The following is a 25,128-nucleotide window of genomic DNA, read 5'->3' as shown; positions in this document are numbered from 1 at the left end:
AATTGGAAACTTCCCTGTACAGGGCTTCCCATTTGTGCATTGCTGCTGTTTTCACCCAAATCAGATGTCAGTTACAGAAAGTACAGCTTTCTAACTCTGCTCTTCAGCACTCAAGTCGGTTAGTATCTTTGCCTATGCTTTTTTTAGCCGCCGACTTGTGTTTGTCGGCAGGAGCAAACAGCAGGGACGCTTACATCCCTCACTTCCCAGTAGCTCCATGTCAGAGCTAAAAACAGAATGAAAAGGGGCAGTAGCTACTAAGGGTATCAGCCCTCAGAAATGCTTGAAAATTTTTATTTGGAATTGTTTATTGAGACCAGACTTCTGTCATGTCTTGTGTCATTTTATTTCTTTTTTCCCCTCCAAAGTGTTTTCACAAAATATCATAGGTGATGCATGAGATGAGTCATTAAAAAACAATCCTAATTTAAAGCAGCTTTGCATATTTAAGGCAGCGATTTTAAGAAATAATGCATTTCATTGTGATTCATCTTAAGCGAAGACTGAGATTTACATTTAGAGAAACTGAAAAGTAAGTTGTTTACAGTCAAGAAATATTGGAAAGGACAGGCAGGGTTTTCCTAGATTTTGTTTAATTGGAAGGGCACACTGTTAGATTTATAATCTGTTCTTCATTTTGATGACTGTACTTGAGGGGATTATCTGCCCATCTTTAACCTCTTCATTTTTGGTATCTCTAGACATTTATTTATATCTGTCTAATCTCCTTTCCGAACATAGCTGTAATCTTTATTAACAAATCAGCCAGCCTTGCTTCTTTCAAAGTAGCCAGCTCCTCCAGCGCTCAGACAAAGGCTCGAGGGGGCGAGGACAGCTCGAACCCTCGCGTTCAGAGACAGGCTGCTAGCTTCTCATGTCACACAGCCCATGATGTCAGAGCAACCATCCCCTGATTGTTTTGTTCTTACCAAACTTGTTTTTCAACAGAGAATCCAGGCCAGAACCTGAACAGACTATTTCAGGAAGTACCGAAACGAAGAAATGGGTCTGAAGGTACGTCACAGGCAGGTGTTTTTCTTTGCAGTCAATACCTAGGAAGTGGAGTGTGCTTTAGCTGTGTGTTTCCTTAAAACTGTGCAGTTTGATTCTGGCCTGGAATCTGATAGAAAAACAGACAGTAAGTATAAAACAAACCATGGGTTAGACGAACACTTTGCTTTTTCTAATTCTGCTGCTGCTGTACTAACGTAACCCTGTTCGGATACTTTTTCCACTCCCAGCCTCACTGTGTACGCAGATAAAAAGAGATAAGTGATAGAAGTGGCTTTATAAAATCATCAGATCTATTGAAATGCTCTCTTTGCTATTTTTGTGATTTGGAGGGAGAAAGCTGCACAATTACAACATCAATCACATGCTGCTTCTACTCTAGATTTACTTCTTTCTTCTCATGGGGCTTATGTTGACAAATACAGTTTAATATGCTGTTAAATTAGTGTGATACTTCAGCATGCCGTATGAAAAAGACAATACGATAAGTAAACATCAGATCAATAAATTATCACTGAACAGGAAGTACGAACATTTTTCTTCATTATAGATTAGTTGCAGAATGTTTCTTTTAGCAAGACAAGAGGAAGAAGAAAAAACAAAAAGAGGTACCCTGAAACTCCGTAGTTGCTTTGACTCCAGTCAGAAATTATCTCACTCACTTAATGTGATAATCCGTAATGAAAAATACAGTTAAGTGCAATAGCATTCAGTCATAGTTTTCCATCCTTTTCTTCCCCTTAGTGGTTAAAAAAAAGGCAAAACACAACCAGACAACCAAATAACAGCTCTTAGCTGGAGAGTACTTCAAATAGTATCTGCGTTTAAATGACTGTTTCTCTTAATACATTAGCCTCTAGAAAGTTAAAAATTATTTTTATCTAGTTACATTTTAATTCTGTTTTGGGCTGAACGTATACTTTGCCTAGCAGCTGATGCAATTTTTAAGTTGATTCCTGATCTTAGATTTTTGGCTTTCTTTCTTTCCCTTCTGGTTCTTTTTCCTTCCATTTCTTCTCCCCCTCCAAAAAAGAAAAGGAAAACAATAAACCTATATATGTTAGCCTGGAAAAGAAATATATGACCACCTAGTTCTTTCTCTGACTATGTCAGTGTTCTCATCATTCCAGTGCAGCTAGTGGGCAGGCTTTTGTACAATGAAGATATTTTTCTTCTATTATGTTAAGTACGTTGTTGGTGTTGTAAGTGTTGGTAAAGGTCCTATGTAAACTGTCATCAGGTCATGCTGGCGGTATATCAGTATATACTGTCTGTCTTTATGTTAAAAAAACAACCAAACAAATAAAAATTTTCCCAGTGTCACTAGTTTTGTTTTCCTCTTCAGGTAATATAACCACACGAATCCGAACCACAGAGACTGGCTCTGATGAAGCCATCAAATCCATTCTTGAACAAGCCAAAAGGGAGCTGCAAGTACAGAAAACAGGTATGGTCTCATTTTGTCTCTTGCTCCTTTTATTTCAGAATTTAATTAAAACAATTACCATGAGCTTTCTGGTCAGTTAATTATATTCTTAAAACCTTGAATGTAAGTTTGAAGAGGTTTATTTTTTTTTTCTTAAATTATTTAGTGGAGTTGTTTCTGTCTGTAAGACATCCCCAGTTAAGGTTACACATGTCATGGCTTGGCAGGGTCTCTGCTCAGCGTTCTGCCCGCTCTGCTCTACCTGAGTGCCAAGGAGTGACACTGTGAGATTTCTAAACACCTTATTCCGCATGCAGAGCTCTGCCACCTTTACACCACTCCAGACCTGCAGGCAGTCACGCTGCAGGACGAGCCTACAAAATCCTTTCTTCTACCAGTTTGCTCTTTTGAAAGTGAATGGCTCCTGCTTTCTCTGCTCTTCTATCTAACTCAGGCCCCAGGGACACAACTGCATGGGAGAGGGAACTGAGTGGATTTGTCAGGGGTGAAGGTCACGATCTAGCCAGCAGTTACCAGTCACATAGTACCATTGTACTGTGGACATGATGTACTGAAATTACAATATAGGCAAACTCATTTCTAACTTCTATGTGACACTGGTTTTGGTTTCAGAATGTATTCAGTGAACGAACTGGCAAATCCAAAAAACATTTCCTTTCCCAAAAACATCATTAGTTTAACATCTTAGCCCGAGATAGGTTTAATTTCTCATCGTATGCTGCCATGTAGTTAACATTTCTGTCTACTCCATAGCCCTCCCAACTTTTTAAAAGAGTTTCCAGTTCTGCTGAAGGGCTAATGCTGAAGTAGAAAGTACTGTGCAATACTTTTGTTTCATTTTTTAAAGTAAATACTGATTTAGAGTTTCGAATGGTTGTCTTTGAAATGAAAACTAAGCTAATCTCGTGGCAAAAAATAAAAGACTAGTTAATGTATGATTTAAATAATACGACTTCATGTAAGTAATGATTACATAGAGAAAAATACGGGCTGCGTGCAGGAAACTGCAAGCACGTTGTTCAGTAGCATGTTTCATCTGAGAATCTCAGACTTCCTTTCAAATATTAATTCAGCCTCAAAACTCCCTATGAAACCAGTAGATAAAACCGAAGAAATAGTCCCACTGTCATTTTTCCCATTTCTTAGCTTTTCATGTATTTTATAGTGTGTGACAGGAAGGAATGTAGGGAGACAAATTCGGAAATGTATTCAGATGAGGCATACTATTACTAGAATAATACACAGCATGTTTCAAATCTTATTTCACTTTGAGGCCACTTCTTGCAGCGTATGAGTTCCCTGTTACTATCTAGTGCTTCACTTTCCCCATTCTTTGTGGAGTAGCTTTCAGAGGAATTGGTTTTCAAGCACTGGGAACCTCAGTGGAGACTAACTTAAATGGAAACAGATGCCATTGCAAAAGCCTGGCTCTGCAGAGATAATTCTGCACATACGTTCCAGCCTCTGCTCATCCCCAGCTGCTGCAGCACAGCCACGCAAGTCCTGGTTCACCACTGAAATACTGCATTTAGGTGTTACCTCTTCTGAAAGCGCCCGTGACTCCATTCCAGGGCTTCAGATAAGACAGAGTGATGGCCAGGCATCAGCCTGATTTTTGTAGAGCTGTTTATTTCAGTGGTTGGGGCCATGGAACAAGAAAACAGAAAGCAGGAGCATATTTAGGTTGTCAAATGAAATAATTAAGTTTCTTACTAAAGTTCTTGCTTTGTTGTAATTTGTGTGTTACATTTTTGGAGTTAAAAGGACTCACCTTATTTATATTGCAAGAGGGTATTAATAGCCTGTCCAGGTGAATGCAGCTGTGTTCAGTTTTGAGTGTGTGTTACGATTCATTTATGAGATAGAGAGAAGTGAAAGGTTAAATAACTTCGTAAATAGAACCATAAAATGTTATTGACCACTTGGGGGTGGGGGAGGAAGAGGTGAAAGCTTGGTTTTCAAAGGCATTTATTTGAAAATTTTTACAATGGTGGAAGGCATGCCAGTAGTAGTAGACTTGTGCAGTTGAGTCTGTGCGTGCAAATGTCCAGCATTTTGGCAACTATAAAAAGTTTCCAGTGAAGAACTTTGGAAATCTTACCTTATTTTGAAAAGTACAAATCTTTGCTTAGTGAAAACTCCTCCGTCCTGTCCAGAAATGTATTGCAACCCGTTTTCTGACAGGGAAATATTTACAGTAGCAGTTGTTGAATATAAAGCATGTTCCTCTGTTGCATTTAGTCTTTTGGTTGTTTTTCATAGCTGAGCCGGCTCAGCCGCCTTCTGCATCTAGCAGTGGCAATTCTGATGATGCTATTCGATCCATTCTGCAACAAGCCCGACGCGAAATGGAGGCACAGCAGGCTGCCCTTGAACCTGCCTTAAAAACACCACCTTTATCTCAAGCTGACATTTCTATCCTGTCCCCCAAACTAGTATCTACACCTGCAATGTCTTCGGTTTCCAGCTATTCTCCTTTGGCCATATCCCTGAAGAAACATTCATCTGTCACTGATTCCAGTATCTCTGCATTGCAGAACCTCTCTGGGCTCAAAAAGGAGCCTCAGGAGGCACCTGTTTTAGAGCTTCATGGAATAAGTGATTCTGCCCAGGGTATGTTGAGGCATGTTAAAAATGAGTTGGGACGTGGTGGTGTTTGGAAGGACCATTGGTGGAATACTGTGCAGCATGAGAGAAGAAATACAGCTCTTCCTGAAGATGTAAAAGTTGAGGAAGCCAGTGGTGGAAAAGAAAAGGTCAGCAATCAGACTAGGCCAGATCGTAGCCAGCTCCAAGGACCATCTTCGTCAGAGTATTGGAAAGAGTGGCCAAACGCTGAATCTCCGTACTCCCAGAGTTCTGAATTGAGCATGACTGGGGCGAGTCGCAGTGAGACGCCACAAAATAGCCCCCTTCCTTCATCCCCTATCGTGTCTTTGTCAAAGCCATCCAAACCTTCAGTTCCTCCACTGACACCCGAGCAGTATGAGATTTATATGTACCAGGAAGTGGATACGATAGAGCTAACGCGGCAGGTCAAAGAAAAACTAGCAAAGAATGGCATCTGCCAAAGGATCTTTGGGGAAAAGGTAAAGAAGTGGTTATCTCTTGTTCCACCAGTATTGTGAATGTGCGCTCCGCTCCTTACATTGATATGGAGCTCAGTTTAACAGAATGTCTTATGGAAAAATGTTTTGGTTTCGTATGTTAAGTGTTTGAAAAATAAGCTCACAAAGGAAAGTGTTAGTTTTCCTGTATTCGGTGAATCGCACAGGTTTTTGTACCAAGATTGGCTTCAGCCACTTGTGATTAGAAATGGGACCTGTGAGTTTAGAAGCTTTGAAAGCTGAAGCAACCGTTACTGAGACTCAATATTTCATGCTTAATGTAATGAATTCGTGGAATATTTGAGTAGTACCATTGTCATGACTGAGAGTCTTAAATTTGTTATGAGTGAAGATTATGGACACAAGAGCATTTTTTCTTTGGGTTTTTTTTTTTTAATGTTTGGAAGTGTGCACAAGGGTATTTAAACAAACACACGGAAAATCCCCTACCTCTCCTTAGTCAAGAATTCACAGTCATTTCTTACACCTGCTGCCTGGTATCTTAGTGTGCTTTGAGATGTTTTTAAGCAATGTTTGATTACAGATACGCGATGCACGATAGGGCTTTCTGAAGTTACCACGTTGTGGGCCCTAAGCATTGAACACGTGGGATTTCGGGGGGGCGGGGGGGGATCCCCGACCACCAGAAAACACCTCCCAGCCTGTAAGAAGTTGTGGACATCTGGTGTTTCTTCTTCTTACAAAGAATTGAATCAATATAATAGTATAATAGGAGCTGGCATCGCGCTATTACCTTTTCACTAAGATGTAAAATGAAAAGCCTGACCTCTTGGGGTCATTAAAGATCCCGTGGCAGCTTTCATTAAGTATGATTTTTAACCCCTGTACCTGTGCTGAATTCCAGGCAAGTAATTGCATTCTGCCTGTCTGAAATTCCCCCTTCGCTGCAGCGGGCTGTGTTCTTAAATATTTACTTACGTGGAGCAGCCGCTGCTACAGGTGAAAACACACATCATTATAATTCATACCAAAAAAATCAACCAAATATAGGCCTAGTCTCAATAGTCCCAATTATTTTTGTTTGAGAACAAAATACATGCCAATCATTTCCTGTTTTATCTGCCTGTGTGTGCCTGGACTCTGTGTTTTTCCTGTTAGAACTGAGGAAACTATTTGACACAAAATATGAAAAGCATGCAAATCTCGCACCATCCTTCTGCCGTTTGTGCTGCCGCTCTGTTCCTGCAGGAAAAAAGCCAGGCTCCAGAAGGAAACCATGGCAGGAGAAAAGCATTTCCATCCGAGTACCTACAAATGTCATTTTGCAGTTTTATTAATTATCCGTATAAAAACAATTTGAGCGATATAGCAGTAAAGGAAACGAAAGTGACTTAAATTACCCCCCCTTCCACATCAAATGTGTGTTAATGTGCCATTCTTGGTTGCTTCGCTTCAGGTATTGGGGCTGTCCCAAGGAAGTGTCAGTGACATGCTCTCCAGGCCAAAGCCATGGAGTAAATTGACCCAAAAAGGCCGAGAACCATTTATTCGTATGCAGCTCTGGTTGAATGGTGAGCTGGGACAGTGTGTCCTGCCTGCACAAGGGCAGCAACAAGGACAAGGTAATTAAAATTCCACTATGTTGTTTGAGTTGAGGAGGAGGAGATATTTTCTCTTTTTTTGTTTTTGTTTTTTTTTGTTTTTAAAATTTGCAGTAAGTGAGACTTGCACCCGGTGCTAGTCCAGGCGTTACTGGAAGTGGCAGCGTCCATCCTCGCAGCCCAGCCGGTCCCTAGGGGGATGCGCTGGGAATTGATTACAAACGAAGCACTCCTTTATGCGTAATTGATAAGCAGTAGTTATCAAGTTCCTAATTAGGATGATATTATGTAGGCATGAATATGATACGTAATTCAAAAAATTTTGGCCAAAGAGCTGGAAAATCATGTGCACTGTTTTCTAGGGTTGCATAGGGGATTTTTTTATTGTTCCTAGGAGAATATCGATTGCTTTTGCAGGAGGTGAGCTAGAAGAACTAAGCCTTAAAGAGGGAATGCTGTGTTGCAATTATGCTTTTATTGTGGCTCTCTCTTATCCTAATACCTATTGATACAGAAAGGCCAGACTAGAGTTTGGCCTTGGTTGTACCCTTATAATGCCACTGACTTAAATGAGCAGCGTGCCCTTGCCGAGAACAGCAGTTTGCTATTTGTTGAGCCTGCTTACTGTTTAGTTTGTGGTTTGGCATCTCCTTTTATTGTTCCCTGATTTTCCTCTCCTCTCTTATCTAGTCCTTCACTCTGTGACATCATTACAGGATTCCCTACAGCAGGGATGTGCAAGCTCAGGTAATCAGCTGGTTTCAATGATTTGCTCTGAAATAATTCTCTGTGCTTTTGTTACGTTTCTTTTGCTTTGATGCCGAGAGGTTTCTCGCGTTTTGTTATATCATACAGGAGTCCCTTCAATTTTTTTATTAACACAGTTAATTCCTCGTTCTCTCCTTGTTGCTATGGCAGATGTAGGGAGTACGCATATTTAGCTGCATATATTAGGTAAAGAGACTCTGTCTGATCTTAGAGATCATTGGCTCTGTAAGGGTTGGTTTTTTTTTACCATAGTTCAGCTTATCAACTTGACATGTGACAATGGCTGTAAAACAAGCCTTTCGTTTGTAATGTGATCTACATACTCCAGCTGCCGTACTCACTGGCATATTTTTTCCCCACTTTCCTTTGCACAAAATCTGCTTTGTTAATTTGAAGGTGGGGAAAAGACCATGTTATGTCTTTCTTTTTCAAGCTTCATTAAATATTCCAAGCCGACCTTTTTTTCTCCCTCCCCTTTCCATTTGCAAAAAAGCAGATGCAGCAAAGATGAGTGTCAAAGAGAAGTGAATTGCTAAAGGTTTTGTAAGATGGCCACAGTCTAGGAAGGAGGCTGGAACAGAACAGCTGTGTTCCTGCTGTTGGATACCAAACTCTACCCACACAGACTTTTTACCAATGATATGCTTAACTGACGTAAACTGTTCAGGCTGTTTTGTACTCTAGAAAAATACTTGTGCCCTGCTCTGTACTTAGAGCCGGTGCCCTATATTGGAGAATTACTGCATTTCAGGATAGAGAGAAGGATGGGTTGTGCTCTTCTTCCATCTTTCTGCCATTCTGAAACACTCTTTTTCTCTGGAGTTTGCTGGATTTATTCTGAATATCCCAACCAAACTGCTACTGCTTTTTCTCTCTACTGGGAAACTTATTTTGCATTCTAGAAGATTTTACTAGAAGATAATCTGTGATGATATTCAGTCCACGTTTTTCTTAAGAAGAACAGTTGAAAATAAATAGATAAAAGCAAAAAAAAAAAAAACTGCCCCTGGTAAAAACAAGCCATGAAAACAAAACCAAAATGGGAGAAAATTCTTTGCAATCATGGGGCTATTGTTTCTTATAGCCAAGCATTTAGCAAACATGGAAATTTCCTGCGACATTTTATATGCTGCTGTTCATTAAAAGCATGCCGTTGACTACTTTTTTGTAGTATCAGTACTATGCAAGAGTAACTGTTACAGTTAGAAACGCCTAAGACAGCATGGAAAATATGAGTAATTAATTATAGCCATTTTAAGAGGAATTTGAAATCAGAGGAGCTGGGAAAAGGCTGCATTGTTATTGCTAATCATCATATTTATGACTAACTGTAATTATAAAAGATTGAAAGACAAGCCCATAGCATTAAAATCCGACCACCTTATGGATTCCCGTGAGGATCGCTGGTAGCTGGAAGTGATTTCCTTGAGGAAGTGCAGTTTTGCTGCCGTGATATTTTGCTCCCCTCCCACACTCCCAGTCTCGTTTGTCAGTTCCTGCCCTTGAGCTAATATTTGGTGAGGCAACACATTCCTATCAGCTAATAAAATCATATTATTGATGATCACCCTCCTTCTTTCCTTAAAGCAGACTTGCAAATGAGAAAATGGGTTCATGCCATTTTCTTCCTCCTTTCCAAAGGAGGATATTTTAAAGGATTAAAAATAAAATTGTTGTACAAGACGTTCTTTTCGTGGTGCGTTTCTCCGTATAAAGGAATCAGGAAGGTTGTGACACCACACAGTACAAAAGAGCGAAACCAAGTTATTTGAATAAGGAAGGGCAGTTTGGTAATTTTCTTTTATTAGCAGCTGTTCTGTAATTAAAAGCGCAGCAAACAGTTTGGAAAAGGTAATAATAATTATGCATTTGTGAAAGATCCTCCACTCCAGGGCAGGAAAAAAAAAAAAAAGACAGCTCCAATTTTCTGGTCTTCTGAGACATTTCCCAGGAAAATCAAGGCAAAAAAGGTTGCATACTTGTAATTTTAAAACAGAAATTAATCAGAACAATTTTGAAATGAGAAAAGGTCTGGAGCCTTTTCCGTGTAATATAATTGGCTTGGAACTTGTTGAATGCATGAAGGGAAAGAAGTGAAATTAAACTAATGCGTTCAGTGGCTCCTGAGTGCCTTGCCAAGAAGGTCTTCAGTGTACAGAGTGTCAACGTGCATAGTAACGTCTCAGACTTTTATTAGCTGTGAGTATTTTCATTACCGTTTGGCACTATTCTTTCAAACTAGCAAGATTTTCTGGATTTCTGACCCAGTTAGTTACACTTTTAGATCATAAGGTTTTGATTAACACCTCATTCATGAAAATCTGGTCTTTTGTCCGGTAATTTTCCATTGTCACACGTGGACAGACGGACCCATCAGTCTTTTATATGTGGGAATGAATGGATAAGCTTTTTTTCTTTTTTAATAGGAAAGGGAAGCCAGGCTTGTTTTTCTTCTTTGAAAGCTATATTTATGAATTTTGAAAAAACACAGTCTATACCAAAATTACAACCAGATATATCTCTGTATTTTCTGCCTGTGACCTTTCATCAAGGCTTTAGTGATTTTGTGCAAGTTTCAGTGAACATGTTTTACACAAAAATGGTGTCTGTACCCTAGGTGGTCAAAAATAGTACCACTGTGCCTTTTCTAACATTTTTTCTGTGTATTTCTTTCCACCTAAATGCTCTAGTGCCCTTGGGTAAATCTGCCTTTTTAATGATTTATGTGTCAAAAGCACGGACCAAATCACATGGAAAAAAAAGTTGAATTAGTGTCACCCAACTGCATCAGCATTTTTCGTGATGAATTTGGCCCTTATTTAGTTGCATTACTGATGATCAGGGCTGGGTTGGGTTTGGACAGTAGCCATATGCCAGAAGAAGCTTTATGTGCTTGGATATTTTTCTAAATACTTGTACTGTATATAGCTTTTATTAGTTTGTTTTATTTGGGGGTTTTAGGTCTTAACTGAGCATCTATATGACATTAAGACAAAGTTTCGGTTTTGGTGCTTTTGATTTCATAGCTACTCCCAGGAAAGCTGAATTTTCATTCACTTTTGTCTTTATCCTCTGTGAAGGACATACACTCTCTATATACTACATTAAAGACTTGCAAATACTCAGTGGGAAAAAGACGTGCCTTTTTGGTATGTGTTTCTGTAAGGGTCGTCTTATGACCTAATGTGGAAATCTTCATTTGCCGATACAGCTGCGGGTGATCTCAGGGGATTTTGAATTTCCCTTTTGTTTGTCTTCCTTTCTGGGTATCATCCATCATTCCTAACCTCATGCTGCTTAGCAATAGTAACACTCATGGGAGTTGAAGAAAGGATTATAGCAGCATAAAATGGGGAGCTAATTAGAGCTTGTTTCAAAATCAGAATCTAGCTTGAGATAATTGCATATTATCTGGTGATTTAAAAACCCAAGATCTACTGTATTTAGATCAACTAAAATATGCATAAAAGCTTTATTTTCCAAATAAAACATTTGTAACAACAGGGAGATTACTTCTTATCATCCCTTGGGAAGGAAAATCTGAAAAAAAGTCAGAATGCAATATGATTTACTGTAGTTATGATATTAACAGACATATTGTGGAATGATGACAAACCCAGGTATCCGTTACATTTTTATTCATGTAATACATATTCCTGTAATATTTTTCAGTACAGAAGCTGCTGAGCGGGCAGGTAGTTAACTGTGTACTGGTTAGATCTTCCCGTTTACCTAATAACAGAAGGATGCTATCACACTGAGAGAAACAAAGTGGGGAGAGAGTGTATTTCAGACTTGCAATCCATATTCAGGATTACCATCCCGATGCGCTTACAGGAAGAGCTCACTAGCCACATGGTGGCAATGGAGAAGCTCTTACCCCCCATTTCTCCATGGTTCACGATTATTTCTGTCATTGTACTCTTTTGTTTCGGACGGGTAGAGCCGACTGAGATAGTGCTCCAGAGCACAATTGGGGTTGCAACGTGGAGAGCTGAATCCTTGGTACCTTGAGATCACACAGGTGATCAGTCCAGTGATGCTGACAGATCTTCCCAAATTTGAGCTATTTTTTGTTGTTGAATCAAAAAGGAGAGAGAGATTGTTTTGCAGTCATTTGCTGGCATTCCGGGTTAATAAAATTGTATGACACGAAATGTTTGTGTTTAATGTAGTCTACAAAATGGAAGAGAGGGGAGATCATATGGCTTTTAATAGCTGAATAGTTGGACTGCAAGAATTTCTTGCATAGATGGCTTATGTTTGATGACCAATTTTTGAGTCTTTGCATTTGATGGAGAAGGTTGTCTCCTTTTGTGCTAGGTGCAAATGCATTTTTAAAGTTCGGAGCTGAACAGCTAAGTCACCCAATTGCCTTCGTGCTAACCCTGAAGCCCACTGGTGCGTATTGGTGGAGTTTCCACATTCTTTCTGTGTGGCTTGAGATTGGGGCTCTAAAGCAGTTGGCTGTGGCTGTCCTGATTTCAAACCATAGGATATCAGTTGGCTTCTCATAAGGGCAGCTGTTGTAGTCTGTCTGTAATGTGTGTGATCATATTCTGTGCCATTTCCCTGACATTTGGACCATGAAAACCTTCCTGGCAGCCTTTCTGGTATCAATAAAGCTGGGAGAATTGCTGTCAAGGCACCTTACTGGGACCTGGGAATGCACCGTGAAGTCAGTGTTTCAAGTTTGTTCTTAATATAACATTGACTATCATTGTTAGCCATCATCTGGTCATTTCTGCCTCTTGCCTAGGTCTGTCCTACTCAGACTGTCTTGCACGGCCCTAGTCCTTTGTGCCTCAGCGATGCCTTGCAAATTCTTGGTATTCGTAGGGAAATTCCTGTCCTAGTTGTATTCTTCTCTGTCCGTTGAACCACTCAGTGATTAAACTTGCAGAAGATGACTCCATCCTCATTGTGGTCATAGCTTTAGTGTTATAAAAGTGCTAAAGTAAAGTACAATCATAGAGTGAACACTGTTTTCTAGGCAGGTATTCCTTGTGGCTGAATTACAATGAAAAAGCACCACACACTTTTCATATTAATACGGCAAAGAGGAGACTCATGCTGGATTCTGAAGACAAATTTAATTCACTCTGTGGTTATTAGCATTCACTTTGGAGAAGTTACTCAGTCAAGTTGCAGCTATGTTTTATTTCTGTGGTTAATTTCGGAATGTGGGTCCTTTATGCTCACTCCCCTTTGGTGTGCGGGACGAGATCTCCAAGCAAGGAGCTCATGTGCAGCTCTGCAGTAGCATTTAGCCAGGCACACTAATGCCTCATTCTCAAAGTCTTCATTTTTAAAAATTAGAATTAACGAATGAATATATTTTCTAAGTGGTATGAAAAAAGAAACTTTCCTAACCATGATTGCTGCTACACGTCTCAGGTAGTTTATGGGAGTACCAGTTAGCATAATAGTTGCTAAAAAGTGGATGTAGTTTGTGAATACGTGCTTCCACTGTAACTTCAGCATCCATCTGACCATGTAACTTCCTTGCACTCTCTTCAGGCCTTGTTTCAAAGAAACCGTGACCATTGAATATTAGAGCTCGATAAATTCCACTGTTCATCATTTCGTTACTTACTACTTCATTTCATTAATTACCAGCATTTTCTTTTCCCTCCAGTTGTGCGTTTGGAAGTGAGCAGCCGCCTTTGGGGAGGGGGCCCACATTACCTCCTCTCCCTGCTTCCAGGCGCAGGGGGCTTCTCCTGCCAGCTGCTAACCACAGAGGAGCTGGGTGGAAAATCACGAACTGATACGTTAGAAAGCCAAATAGAAAAATAACTGGAGCAGCACTGAAACATGAGCGAGGCCATCACAGTCGTGCTGTGGCGCGGGAGGGCCAGGCAGCTCCGGGGGGGTCAGGAGCCGGGGTGATGGCCGGGATCCGTCCCCTGTGGGCTGGCAGCTGCAGAAGAGGTCGGAAAGACTCTTCTCCGAAGGGAGCAGATATTTTTCTGTTGGTAATAGGAGGCTCTGGCAGCTGGCAGAAGCTCACATTGGTCATCTGGTTGCTTGTGGGAAAAGGAGGGGGCTGCAGGTTCAGCCCCCTTGGCCACGTGGCTGCTAGCGGTGGGATGGAGATAGCCGTCGCGCCCTCGGCCGTCCCCGGGCAACAGCCCAACCGCTGCTCAGCAAATTACAAAATGCTCCTCCACTGGATGAAAATTACCTTGCTTTCAATTCAAAGAACAGATAATGGGCTATTTTCCTCCCAAAATACTGGAAAAAAGGTGTGCTAGCACTGAACGCGTGGGTTGTTTTTCCCGTCTTATAATGGGGATGGAGCTACGAGGCAGCTGTCTTCTCCACCAAGTAGCTCTGAAACAGGGAAATAAACAGCCTGTTAGACTCGTCTAACAACGAAATCCTGTTCTGATTATAGAGTTGTATATTACTTGATAGCAAATCATTCCCAAGAAGAAAAAGCAGAAAATTACCAGAAAATTAGTATCTTCTAAGTTACCTTCTAGCCTGTCCTTTGCATTAGGGTACAAGAAAAACTGCTGAATTTGTCTCACCTAATTTGATGGGTATTGGAGGTTTTTAAATTTGCCAGCAGCCATCCAGAGAAACAGCAAATGAAAGAATCCAGTGACTCTTTTAAATCTGATGAGAAACACAACTTGCATTGAAAACAAAGCAAAGTGGATTTGAGATCAAATTTAAATAAAAGTGAAAATAGAAAAATGTCCTGTTAAAAAGCCTAATGAAAGGACAAAACATAATGACAACAAGAAATGTAAAATAGGCCTGATAGTACATGTCCCATATTTATACTTGTCAAAGATACTGCTGATAGGAACTTAAAAGATGCTTGTTTCTTTGGCCCTATCACTAATGCCGTACAGTGAGGCTGAAAAGAGTGATTGTTCCCAGGAATAATTCAGGCACTGTTTGATACTATTTATTGGCAAAACCTGAGCTTGACAAAATATCCCCATGTGTCTGTCAGCGCTCAGGGTCTCCCCGATGAGACTGTCCGAGGACAATAAGCTGCTTTGGAGAGTAACGTTGTCCTAGTGCGACTTCTCACCGGCTCTCCTCGCGGGTAGCCCGGCCCCGCTGCAGAGCCCAGCCAAAACTCTGTTGTACGGCGTGAGATGGTCCCCTCTGGAGTCTGCTCCTGAGACCTCCTCCCTTTCCTTTCTGCTGGCCGAAGGGAGGTTGGGATGGGTGCAGAGCCGGGAGCTGCCCGTTCTGGCTTCTCGCTGCCAGGTTTGCAGGCATGAAGGAGGTGTGAGATTAGCTGCGGTCTAACTACGGTTGTGTTTTATGTTTGTTTCTCTCTTTTACCCCTCTGGAACTTGAGTCCTAAAAATAGTGCAAGTTTGAACTGGCAGATGTTTCATTTGTCCTTTACGAGAGGACCGAAATTAGCCTCTCATTTGGCACCTAAATAAAGCAACTTAACTGCCTTTATGCGAACTTTGCAATTACTGTCTATTGAAGTTGCAACATTTCGTTGTGTTTGATGGGGAAGGACATTATGTAAGCAATACCAGCACCTAAAAACCCACCAGAGCTTGAAAGAGAGAGGACGAACAAGAACCAGCCCGACTGTTTTGTTTTGGGGTTTTGATTCGGGGTTGGGGTTTTTTTGCTTTTTCTGATCTGAGGCAGGTAGTTTTTTTCCTAATGAAGATTTCAGTTTTAAAAAAAAAAAAAAAAAGGCAAAAGTAACTTGGAAATGCTGAGAGCGCTGTGTATTGTAAAGGTAAAAAAAAAAAAATAATCTAATAAAAGGACAGCAATGGTTTCTCTAATTTTCAGAGAAAAATCTGCACAGAATGCCTGAAGCTGGGTTAGCAGTGGGACTCCCCAGGGGCAACAGAAAGATGTTATAATCAATTACCACATCATAACACTGATGTATGATAATTACTGAGTGTTCCTCCTGAGATAGTGCAGCATTTGGCTGGGATGCGGCTCTTTCATGGTCCACTGCCTGATTAATATGCAAATAATAGGCTGATTGCATGATGAATGCAGAAAATGAGTTCGCTGATAACGTGAGCACCGAAGCGGGAAGATGATAAATTACTTTTACTGACTGTCCTACATTAAGTACCCTTTCTCAACAATTTTATCACAAATTAAGTAAAGCAGTATGGAGAGATTATGAGGATGTGTAAAATAATGTACCTTAATAGCTTTTATAATATTGTTGCATACAATGTAAATGTCATTTTGTTTCAGTACTTTAGCCAGTACTCCTCCTGAAGAGGAGTGCATTTAGTATAGCAATGTTCAGGGCCTCTCTTCTTCGACTGCTTGCTTCTAAGATGAAGAACAACCCGCTGTGCTGTGGATGTTAGATGGGACTTCTCTGTTGGGGAAGGAAGGCAGTCATTAGCCTCAGATCCATCTGTATGTATCTTGCCCATAGCAAATGAATGTCCACACTGTTTAGTGGAGGAGATATATTTAAATGCAGTGCACAGTGCACATATGCATTCTGCTTCATACTCTTGTCCGGAGCAGACACGAGGTTAAAATCTCGAAGGAGGATATAGAAATACCTTCACACTCAAGCTTATGACAGAGGAAAACAACAAACACTCATAAACATGGTAACACGTTAAAGTTAGTCTCTAATCACAAGGTCAGCAAGTCAACAAAGACACCATAAACTGCAGCAGAACCTCTAAAAGCTCTTATTTTCCAAAAGGTATTGTGCACACGTTTATTTTGATTATACTAAAAATATAACTATGTGGGGTTGTGGCATCTTGATTGATTGCGTTCATGACATATTTGTTTTAATATTCAGAAAATCCTTAATAAAGCTTCTGCACACAAGCTGTTTCAATAATAAGGTTATTAAAAATATTTTCCAGCAGTTATTTCTAAATATTGACTTCTGACTAAGTTACGGAAACACAGAAAAATCTGAATATTAAGTAAAGATTAGCAGAGTAGAGCAATGTCTTCTAAAGCAGCCATGATTTTGCCATTAATCACCTAATTTAAAATCCAGTTTCTTTTTAGAAAGGGTTTTTCAGTTGTTTGAAGGTGATATGTAAAAACAAAAAACTGTCATTCAGCAGTCTTCAATGCAAAGACCCTACTTTTGGCTCAAGAAGCTATGCGTGAGCAGGTAGGCGTTTGAGGACATTCTCCCTACGTGCTTGCTGTGTTGTTTACCTCTTCCATAGACATCCGCTTTTGGCCGGTGAGACTGGGAAGGGATTTGGGGCTGTTGGCCTGACCTGAGCGTTGCTCTGATGTTTCCGATTGTGTGTCTACATCCAACTATAAAAATTCTCAAGCTATTTTTTTTTATTTCCTTCATTTGTTGTAAAATAGTACTTAAAATCATGGCTATATAAAGCCCTCACGCTTCCCTGTAGGCCATTTCAAAAATGTCCCTGAATGCTGTTTATTTGGGAGTTTTATTGGGCGGTGTGGTTTTGTCAGGGGTTGATGTGTCTGTTCCAAAGTCCGATAGATCTCAGTGCAACTTTTCGTTTTAATTGATTAACTCCAGTTGTATCTTTCTGCACAAGATTCTGGACATCCTGGATGTTCAGACTGCCCTTCGTAGCGATTCGTACTCCCCATCCGAGCCCATCCACGCCACAGCAGACAGCCAAGTCCTCCTCACTCACTAGAGGTTTGATGGTGTAAGTTTATGCAGCCTTACAGTTGTCCAGCTCTCTACATCGTTGCTTAGCTGTCCCTCCTGTACGAGTACCTGGATTTGCCTCCCCGCATCCAGACACAGCATGGTGCATGTATTGTGCAGAACAGGACTTTTCAACTGTTGAGGCATTTTGCATCAGCAGGGCCACAACACGCCTCTCGGAGAGTGATAAGGCACTCACTGACACAAGGTGTGGACTCGAGGGATGTCTGTAGAGGCCTGTAAGTGTTGACCAGCCAGGACATTCAGTGATGCCTTCTTGCAGCAGCCGGAGAACGAGGGGTGAGACCCAAGTGATGGCACTGGCATACTCCATGTGGCAAAGGCTTTTTAAGAGGCAGGCACAGGGAGGAAAATCTGACCCAGGCAAAGCTTGGGAGCTGAGCAGGATGGTCCCCTGCCCTGGTTCCTCGCTGCACGCTATCCAGACTGATGACACAGCAGCTAGACGTGCCTCTGCTCGGTTATAAAGCTGGTTGGATGGCCCTGGGCACACAGTGTTCTTCAGTTGTTCCGCAAGCAACATTTAACTCAGAAGGCTGCACTAGGACTTTCCTCGTTACGCTAATGTGGAGATGGGCATAAAAGACCATCCTTTTGCTAATGGGCTTGTGCTGCAAATGAGATCAGGAAAGAGATCCAGATTCCTGTTCTTAATCCCTCCACCTGCACTGAGTTGCAGGTCTGTGGCAGCGGGCGGCTGTTTTTCAAATCTGGTTCCCAGATTTGGTTCCCCCAGCCACATGGGACAGCACAATTGTGGTTTCGTGTCAGGCAAAAATGGAGGTAAAGGATGGAGCCAGGACAGGAATACCTTAAACTGGTATGGTGCCAGTTCTTGGCTACGAGAAGTCACAGTCCTAATGTAGGTTTGGGCACAACAGTGGGATTTCCACTTGAAAGGAGAATTGGTTGCCCAGCTTCGCTAAGTACTTCTAAATGTCCAGCTGTAAGTCTCTTCTCATGAGCCTATTGCCAGCTCCCATCTTACTTGCTCTTTTCTGAACTTCATCTGATTTCTCCAACTCCTTCTGGTTTCTAGGGTGGCTGAAAACACGTTTTTTAAATACGAGTGCAAATCTATCTAATTATTGAAAATGCAACATTAAATTGCAGCAATACCTTGTAATCCTTTAACAATACTCACAAGCATTTTTTTTCAAGTACTTCTAACATTTACCCTGCTCATTCAGATAGTTCTATGTGCTCCTGTCACTGAACACATACTCATATGCAGAATGGGGACCTTTATTTTTAGTATTGCCCCAGTAATTTCAGAGTTAACCAAAGCTGGTTTCCCCCTTTCAGTGCAGACATGCATACATCTGCACACCCTCCTAAAGCAGTTTTCTTTTGATCCCTCCCCCCGTCCACATAAAATTTCCCTCTGAGCCAAGACCCGAAATAACATTTTTCCCAAAGTTATAACATCTGTGAAACAAACAAACGAACTCTCCACGGTCATAGTGGAAATCTATAATCGTAACTATAGCAAGTGCTTGCAACTATAGCTGAAGGTACCGACATACTTTACATCATTATGTATGCGCACTGTAGGGAGGTTTGTATACTCCCTGCGTATAACTGTGGGAGTTTATAACTAGGGAGGATCATATTTTCATAAGCCACATTAATTTGCAAATTGTGAATAGGCAAGGTTCACTCACTTAAAGTAAATCCACCAAAACCACTACCTGAGAGAAGATGTTCAGCTTTCACGCTTATTTTCTTTTAATTAGTCAGAAGAGGGATGTATTGCAGTGCTGTTCCACAAATGCTGATCAGATTTGTTACGTAGTTCAAATTTGCACTGCACCGCTGTTAGCGAGGAGAGTTGTTATGGTGCTTTAGAAGATCCTGCAAAGACAGCCATTGCTAAAGGTAAAATTAGATAGAAGGTTGGAGGAAAAAAATCTCTCCCTGAAGTTTTCAGACACTGGGAAACAGAATAATGCGGTTGTCCTGAGGATGTTGCCATTGATCAGCCATGTGATCAGGTCCTGATGCTCAGGACAACATACACCAGTTTTTGGTCTACAAATTGGGTAGAATGGGCTGCCTCATCATCAGGGGAAAACAGAAACTAGTTCGGTCCCAGTATGAGACACTTTGATCTCAGGCAACCTGCCAGGTCTGTTGTTGTCCATTAGCTCATCTGCACAAGGAGGTAAATGCAGGCCCTGAAGTAGCAAATGCTCTTTTAAGAGGTTGCCGAGAAATTTCCTGTCCACATTTGTCTGCTTTCATCTTCCCTACTAATTTCCCGTAAAGGGAATGAGCAGAGCATGGGATGCTTCGTTGCCTCCCCACTCCAGTGTGCACAGGACGTGGAGGTTCTTGCTGTTCCTCGATAAGGAACTTTGAATTTGGCTAGTTTGGCATAAACCTGAAGCCTGAGCTTTGGACATTACAAAAAGTGATGCATCAAACCAAGCGCCAGTTAAATCATGTTTGGGTTCTTGTCGGAATGTCACAGAGTACCCTGTCATTTTGTTTTAGCGACTTGTCCTTCCAAATGCACAGTTCGCCTTATGGCATGCCAGCAGTAAAAATGTCACTTACAATAATTACTTTTTGGTGAAAATGCTTGCTGACTTCCTACCTTCAAGCTGTTTTTTACACAGTGGGGAGATAATAAGAAATGACTTTATCCTGACTGCTCAAATGAACACTAAATGGAATTTAGGTTATTATTACTGCAGATAGAGGACTGTGTATTGAAATTTAAATAGTGGATCAGATAAACTACAGAGATTTGTCTCTGAAAATTATAGTGGATCTGCTTTTTCAATCCACTTTGCTCTGAAACTTAAGGCAGCTGTTGTCTGCCTGCTGTCTTTAGAATATAATATTTTTCATAATCCTTTTAAGGGCCCCTGAATACCTTCTGTGTTTTGCATGGTCTTCTCCAACTTTGCCATGTTCTGTACCTCCTTCCCCATGAGTCCTTTTGCAGCTTATTAGCTAAGCTTGTCTTGGCAACAAAGGTTGGGCAGTTCATTCTCCCAGCGGTTCCTGAGCTGCAGAAGTAGAGAGTGCTCTTTATAGACGGGCAAGTATGCTGGGAGGAGAGGCTCGGTGCGTTGAGCTTGTGTTTTACGTGTGCAAATTCAGATGCTCTTGTTCAAATCTTTGCTCTGACCTTTTGATTTGCGAGTGGTTGTAAAGTCAGTTTGCTGCCATGGCTGTAGGATTTGACACAGGGTCTGAGCAAAAGTGGCAAACCTGCAGCTCTGAAAATGCATTCAAGAAATTCCACTGGAGGAGTCTGCCCATGCTGGCAGACATCAACGTGATGCCTCTGGGACTGATGAAACCGTATCCATGTCTCAACACTGCTCCGTCATCTAAATACCTCTGTTTGGGGGGATACACCCAGGACTGGTGTCAGGTCATGTAGACGTCTGTGATTTTCTGGGGAGGTTGTAGCAGGCATCACCTGCAAGTCTTTGCATCTGAGGTGTCCTGAGCTTCAGAAGGAGCATCCAGCTGAAGTATGCTGTGGATCTGAGCTGTACTGCAGCTTTTGTATGGAGGGCCACGTTAGATTACTTCTGTAGTCGGAAGAGTTCCTGTACATCACAAAAATGGTCCTTCTTGACCACTGCCCTGCAGTTTTGCAGAATATAATTAGATGTCTCTGCCTGCTGAATTCGTGCAACTGAGTGCGTGATGCTCAGGAGTGCTGCAGGAGGGGAGCCCCGTGCAGCCTATGGTTTGTTACGCCCTATAGGGATTTTGTCATGTTACTGTGGCAGAACATGCTCAGGCCTCGTAGAGGAGTGTGTCAGGCAGATACTGTGTTGGAGGAAGTGTTTTCAGGTAATTCTCAGGCCACCGGTGGCATAATCGTAGTCCAAAATGTTCTACAGCCAGTGTTCAAGCAATTCAACACCCAGGATCCGGTATTGAGGACCTGACCCCAGCATGGGGGTGGGAAATCTTGTAGTTGGAGAAGAATAAGAAAATCTAATGTTAAGTTCAGGAGAACATGAAGAATGAACTGAGACTAGAACTCTATTTTCAGACTTCTCACGTTTTCCAAAACACTGTCATGATAGAAGCTATGGGGAAGGGATGAGATGGGGGGATGAGGATGGATGGGACCGGAGCATTGTTTGGCTTCATCCATTGTACTGAGGAATGCAAGACCACTAAAGATTTTCTGTGTTCATATAATTAAGGCAAGGTCAACTTGTTGTGGTTCTCAAAGAGTTTTGTAAAATGCTCAGACAGACCCTAGTCCTATATGCTAAATTGCTTGCAAAGTTTGTTTGGTTTCTTAACTGGTAACTTCTAAGAGTGGGGAGGGGAATGGGCAAGCTGTGAGGATGGTTTGGGGTTTTGTTGCAGTTAGATGATCATTCAAACGGCAATTTTATATTGGCAAATAGTATTTAAAAATAAAACAGAAGGTATTTGTATAATGTTGACTTTGTTTCCATTCATTTATATATCTTCATTTTATATTATGCATCCCTCTTTACTACTGTAGTAGGAAAAACCAAAGCTGAAGTTTTTCTTGACTTAAGGATCATGTGTTCTGCCGGGAGTGATATGTTCCCAAGTATGGCTCTCTAGCGTTTGCGAACTGCATTAGATGTGTTTGTCTCTATGAAGACATATTTGCCTTCAAAGACTTGGGTGCTCACCTTCACTGTATGGTCATAGCTCTCTCTTAGCGGTTTTCATCAACTGTGAAATAGCCAGTGTTGATGTTTCAGTTGTCTTCGTGTTTTAGCTGTGGGTGGAGGCCAGTTGCACCTGCCAAATATTCCAGATTGCTGGCCCATTTATGCAGGATCACTTCCTAGTACTTGATTTGCATTAGATTATTATTTTCCATGCTGCATATTTGAATGTGCTTTTAAAAATTGGTTGGAAGTGCCTAGCTTCCCTATTGCCCAGACATATATTTTGAATTAATAATGTAAAAAGTGCATGGTAGAGCCTTTGCCCTTTCATGACTCAGTTGTACTTACAGTTTTAGAAGATTTGGATCACTTAAAGGCATTTATGGTGCATTGAATCTTTAATGACATTTGCCAACATCAACCTGTAATTGTGCAAAAGTTAACGCAAGTTTCCTGATCATTTAAAGTTGTGGTGCTGATCTGTGTCTTCATCACATGCTTGGGACCTGACGTACACCATCTTTCCACCAAGTTAGTTTGGGGATACCCTGTGTCTCCCATCCTCTAGAACGCACAGGGCATGGCTGATGTCTTCAGCTACCTGAGACTTAAAAAAATTTCAGGTTCTGCAATGACCTCATCACTGATGCTGCTCTTGATCTCTCCAGCTCTTTACTTCTAGCACCTTATTTTTGAAGCTTTGGGCTATTGCTTCAGGTTTTAAACTGGATGCAGACTGTTGGAAAGAAAAATGCAACACCCCTTTGGTATAGTAAAGTTTATCTAGAATTTATTATGGTAACTTCATCAATAAATGGTGGCCGTGGGGTTTGCAGGTTGTACAGTCTGCCCTAATGCAGTTTTACACTCATATTGATAAAATGATCTCTTCCTCACTAAATACAAACATGTAGACATTTGGTGAACGTCACTTATTCACTTGTAAGAAACTGGACCATTCTTAAGTTAGTGCTATTCTTTAGTGCAATCTGGGGTTAAAAAAGCAGAAAACATTTTAAAGAAATAAGCTTTCAATCTATTGTTTTCATTGGAAATGTTCAATTGCTACTTTTGAAATCTTAATATGTATTTTGAAGATGTCCTGAATTTGTTTCTTTGTCCTGTGAGGAACTTGAGAGAAATGAATACAGACAAATTATTTCATAAAACATGCAAAATGGCTGTGGATTGACAGTTAAATCTGTAATAGTGAATACATTCAATTTTCCCCTTTGTTCTGTCAGCAGTCACTTGTACTCTAAATGTCTATTTAATTTTTTAAGTAGATTAACAGGAAATGTTTGCATTATTTGATTATTGAATTGACTTTTCCAAATAATGGATCTTTTCCTCAAATATTTATGTGGTATTGAAAATGTTTTTCCAGAAGGGAAAAATGCTAAAAATGAATGGGGAACATATTTCGAGTTATTTGTAGTATATGCGCATAATGCCTCATCTGAAATCACTATATACTTGCCTTTGGTTGGGGGGAAAAAAAAGGCAGTTTGTCATCTGTACTGCCTTCCAAAATTAGATTCAGATAATCCTACCTTTTTGAGTAAATAAGCGGCAGATTGGTCTTAAAAATGAAATTCAAGTAAGCTCTTGATATGTGATATAAAAAATAAATAAGCTAATATGTGAGCAACATAGAGCATTTCAGTGATAGATGATAATATAGATTACCTTTGTTGTTTACATAATTAGGCTGGGCAGAGAAAGGAGAGGGAGAAAGAAGCATTAGTAAATGCTTTTGTTTGGTCCTGTGTGGTTGGGGGGGGTTTATTTTGGATTTTTTTCTGCGCTCCGTGTGTGCATGCGGTTTGCAGTGCACGGATGAGGAATTGTATAGGAAATTTGCAGCTGCTCTAGTTATTCAGTAAGATTTGTATAAGCTGGCACAAGGGACAAAATTAGAGGGAACTTGAATGAGTGCCGTGCAGTTTATTAGCTAGGCAGCCATAATTTTGACCTTGCTGTGGGTTAAAGGACACAGACCTGAGAAGAAATCTGTTTATCATGTAGGGAATTCATGCCATCCCTGACAGTGTACAGTGAACAAGATGGATGATCTGCCAAATTGGTCCCTCGCATGGGTGAATCAGGGCAAATTTACAGTACAATTCCTTTGCTGCTCCTGATACAAAAATAACATTTGCTGGGTTTTATATTCAGTTGTATGATGACCTAGGGTGAGCAGAGAAAAGAAATCAGATTTGTAGGATCCGTGTTACCTTAAAGATTTATATGCACCTTGCTTTCCTTTTGTGCCTGCCTCTTTTGCATGTCTCATAAAGCACTAAGGAAAAAGTCCCAATTGCTTGGTTTGAGAGAGCAACTTTATGTAAGTGTGTCGGGGAACTTCTCTTAAATACAGCATCGTGAAAGCTTCTCTTACCTTCAGCACCACAATTATACTGTGCACGCTGCTTCATTTGAACCCTACTTTTACTTATGTAGTATTTTCCTTTAATATTTGGGATACGTTTCCGTGCTACACAGGCTGCATGTTCTGTAACGATTTGACAATATTCTGGCTAACAAGCAAACAAACTTGAAAAATACAGAAATTTGCTGTTAGCCATTGACGTGGTAGTGACAGGATCTGATGCTGCAGAGTGAACCGCGCTCAGAGTAGTGTTGCAGTGCTCAGGAAAACAAGAGTTCTCTTAGAGGGACTAAGTTTTTGGTGTAGACTGGCCTCATCCTTATACAAGTGAGAGCATTGTAAGCTTCCTCCAGAGACCTCGAGACAAATCCACTGATGTATGAATCTGAGATGCATGCGATTAACCGTGTCAAGTAATGAGATGTGAGACAGCAAGGAGGAGGAAGCAGTCCCACAAAAATGGGAAAGAACCGTAAATGGAGAAATGGCATGTGCTCTTTATCTTTTGAAGGGAATTGTTCTTCTAAACCACATTGCCTACGTGTT

The 25,128-nt window shown here is 40.9% G+C and overlaps 1 protein-coding gene across 1 annotated transcript in view; it reads left to right on the top strand.

Moving 5' to 3' along the window:
* CUX1 (cut-like homeobox 1) overlaps positions 1-25,128 on the top strand; it is a 108,172-nt gene that overhangs the window by 66,357 nt on the left and 16,687 nt on the right. Inside the window, exons 12-14 of the mRNA XM_009702534.1 lie at positions 2,357-2,458; positions 4,721-5,547; positions 6,983-7,148. Coding sequence (XP_009700836.1) covers positions 2,357-2,458; positions 4,721-5,547; positions 6,983-7,148 — 1,095 coding nt within the window. The remainder of the gene's footprint in view (positions 1-2,356; positions 2,459-4,720; positions 5,548-6,982; positions 7,149-25,128) is intronic.

This window comes from Cariama cristata, unplaced genomic scaffold (assembly GCF_000690535.1).
Source record: "Cariama cristata isolate BGI_N322 unplaced genomic scaffold, ASM69053v1 scaffold18556, whole genome shotgun sequence".
Classification (NCBI taxonomy): Eukaryota; Metazoa; Chordata; class Aves; order Cariamiformes; family Cariamidae; genus Cariama; species Cariama cristata.
The sequence above is the reverse complement of the archived record's forward strand: the minus strand, read 5'-3'. Positions and strand labels throughout refer to the sequence as shown.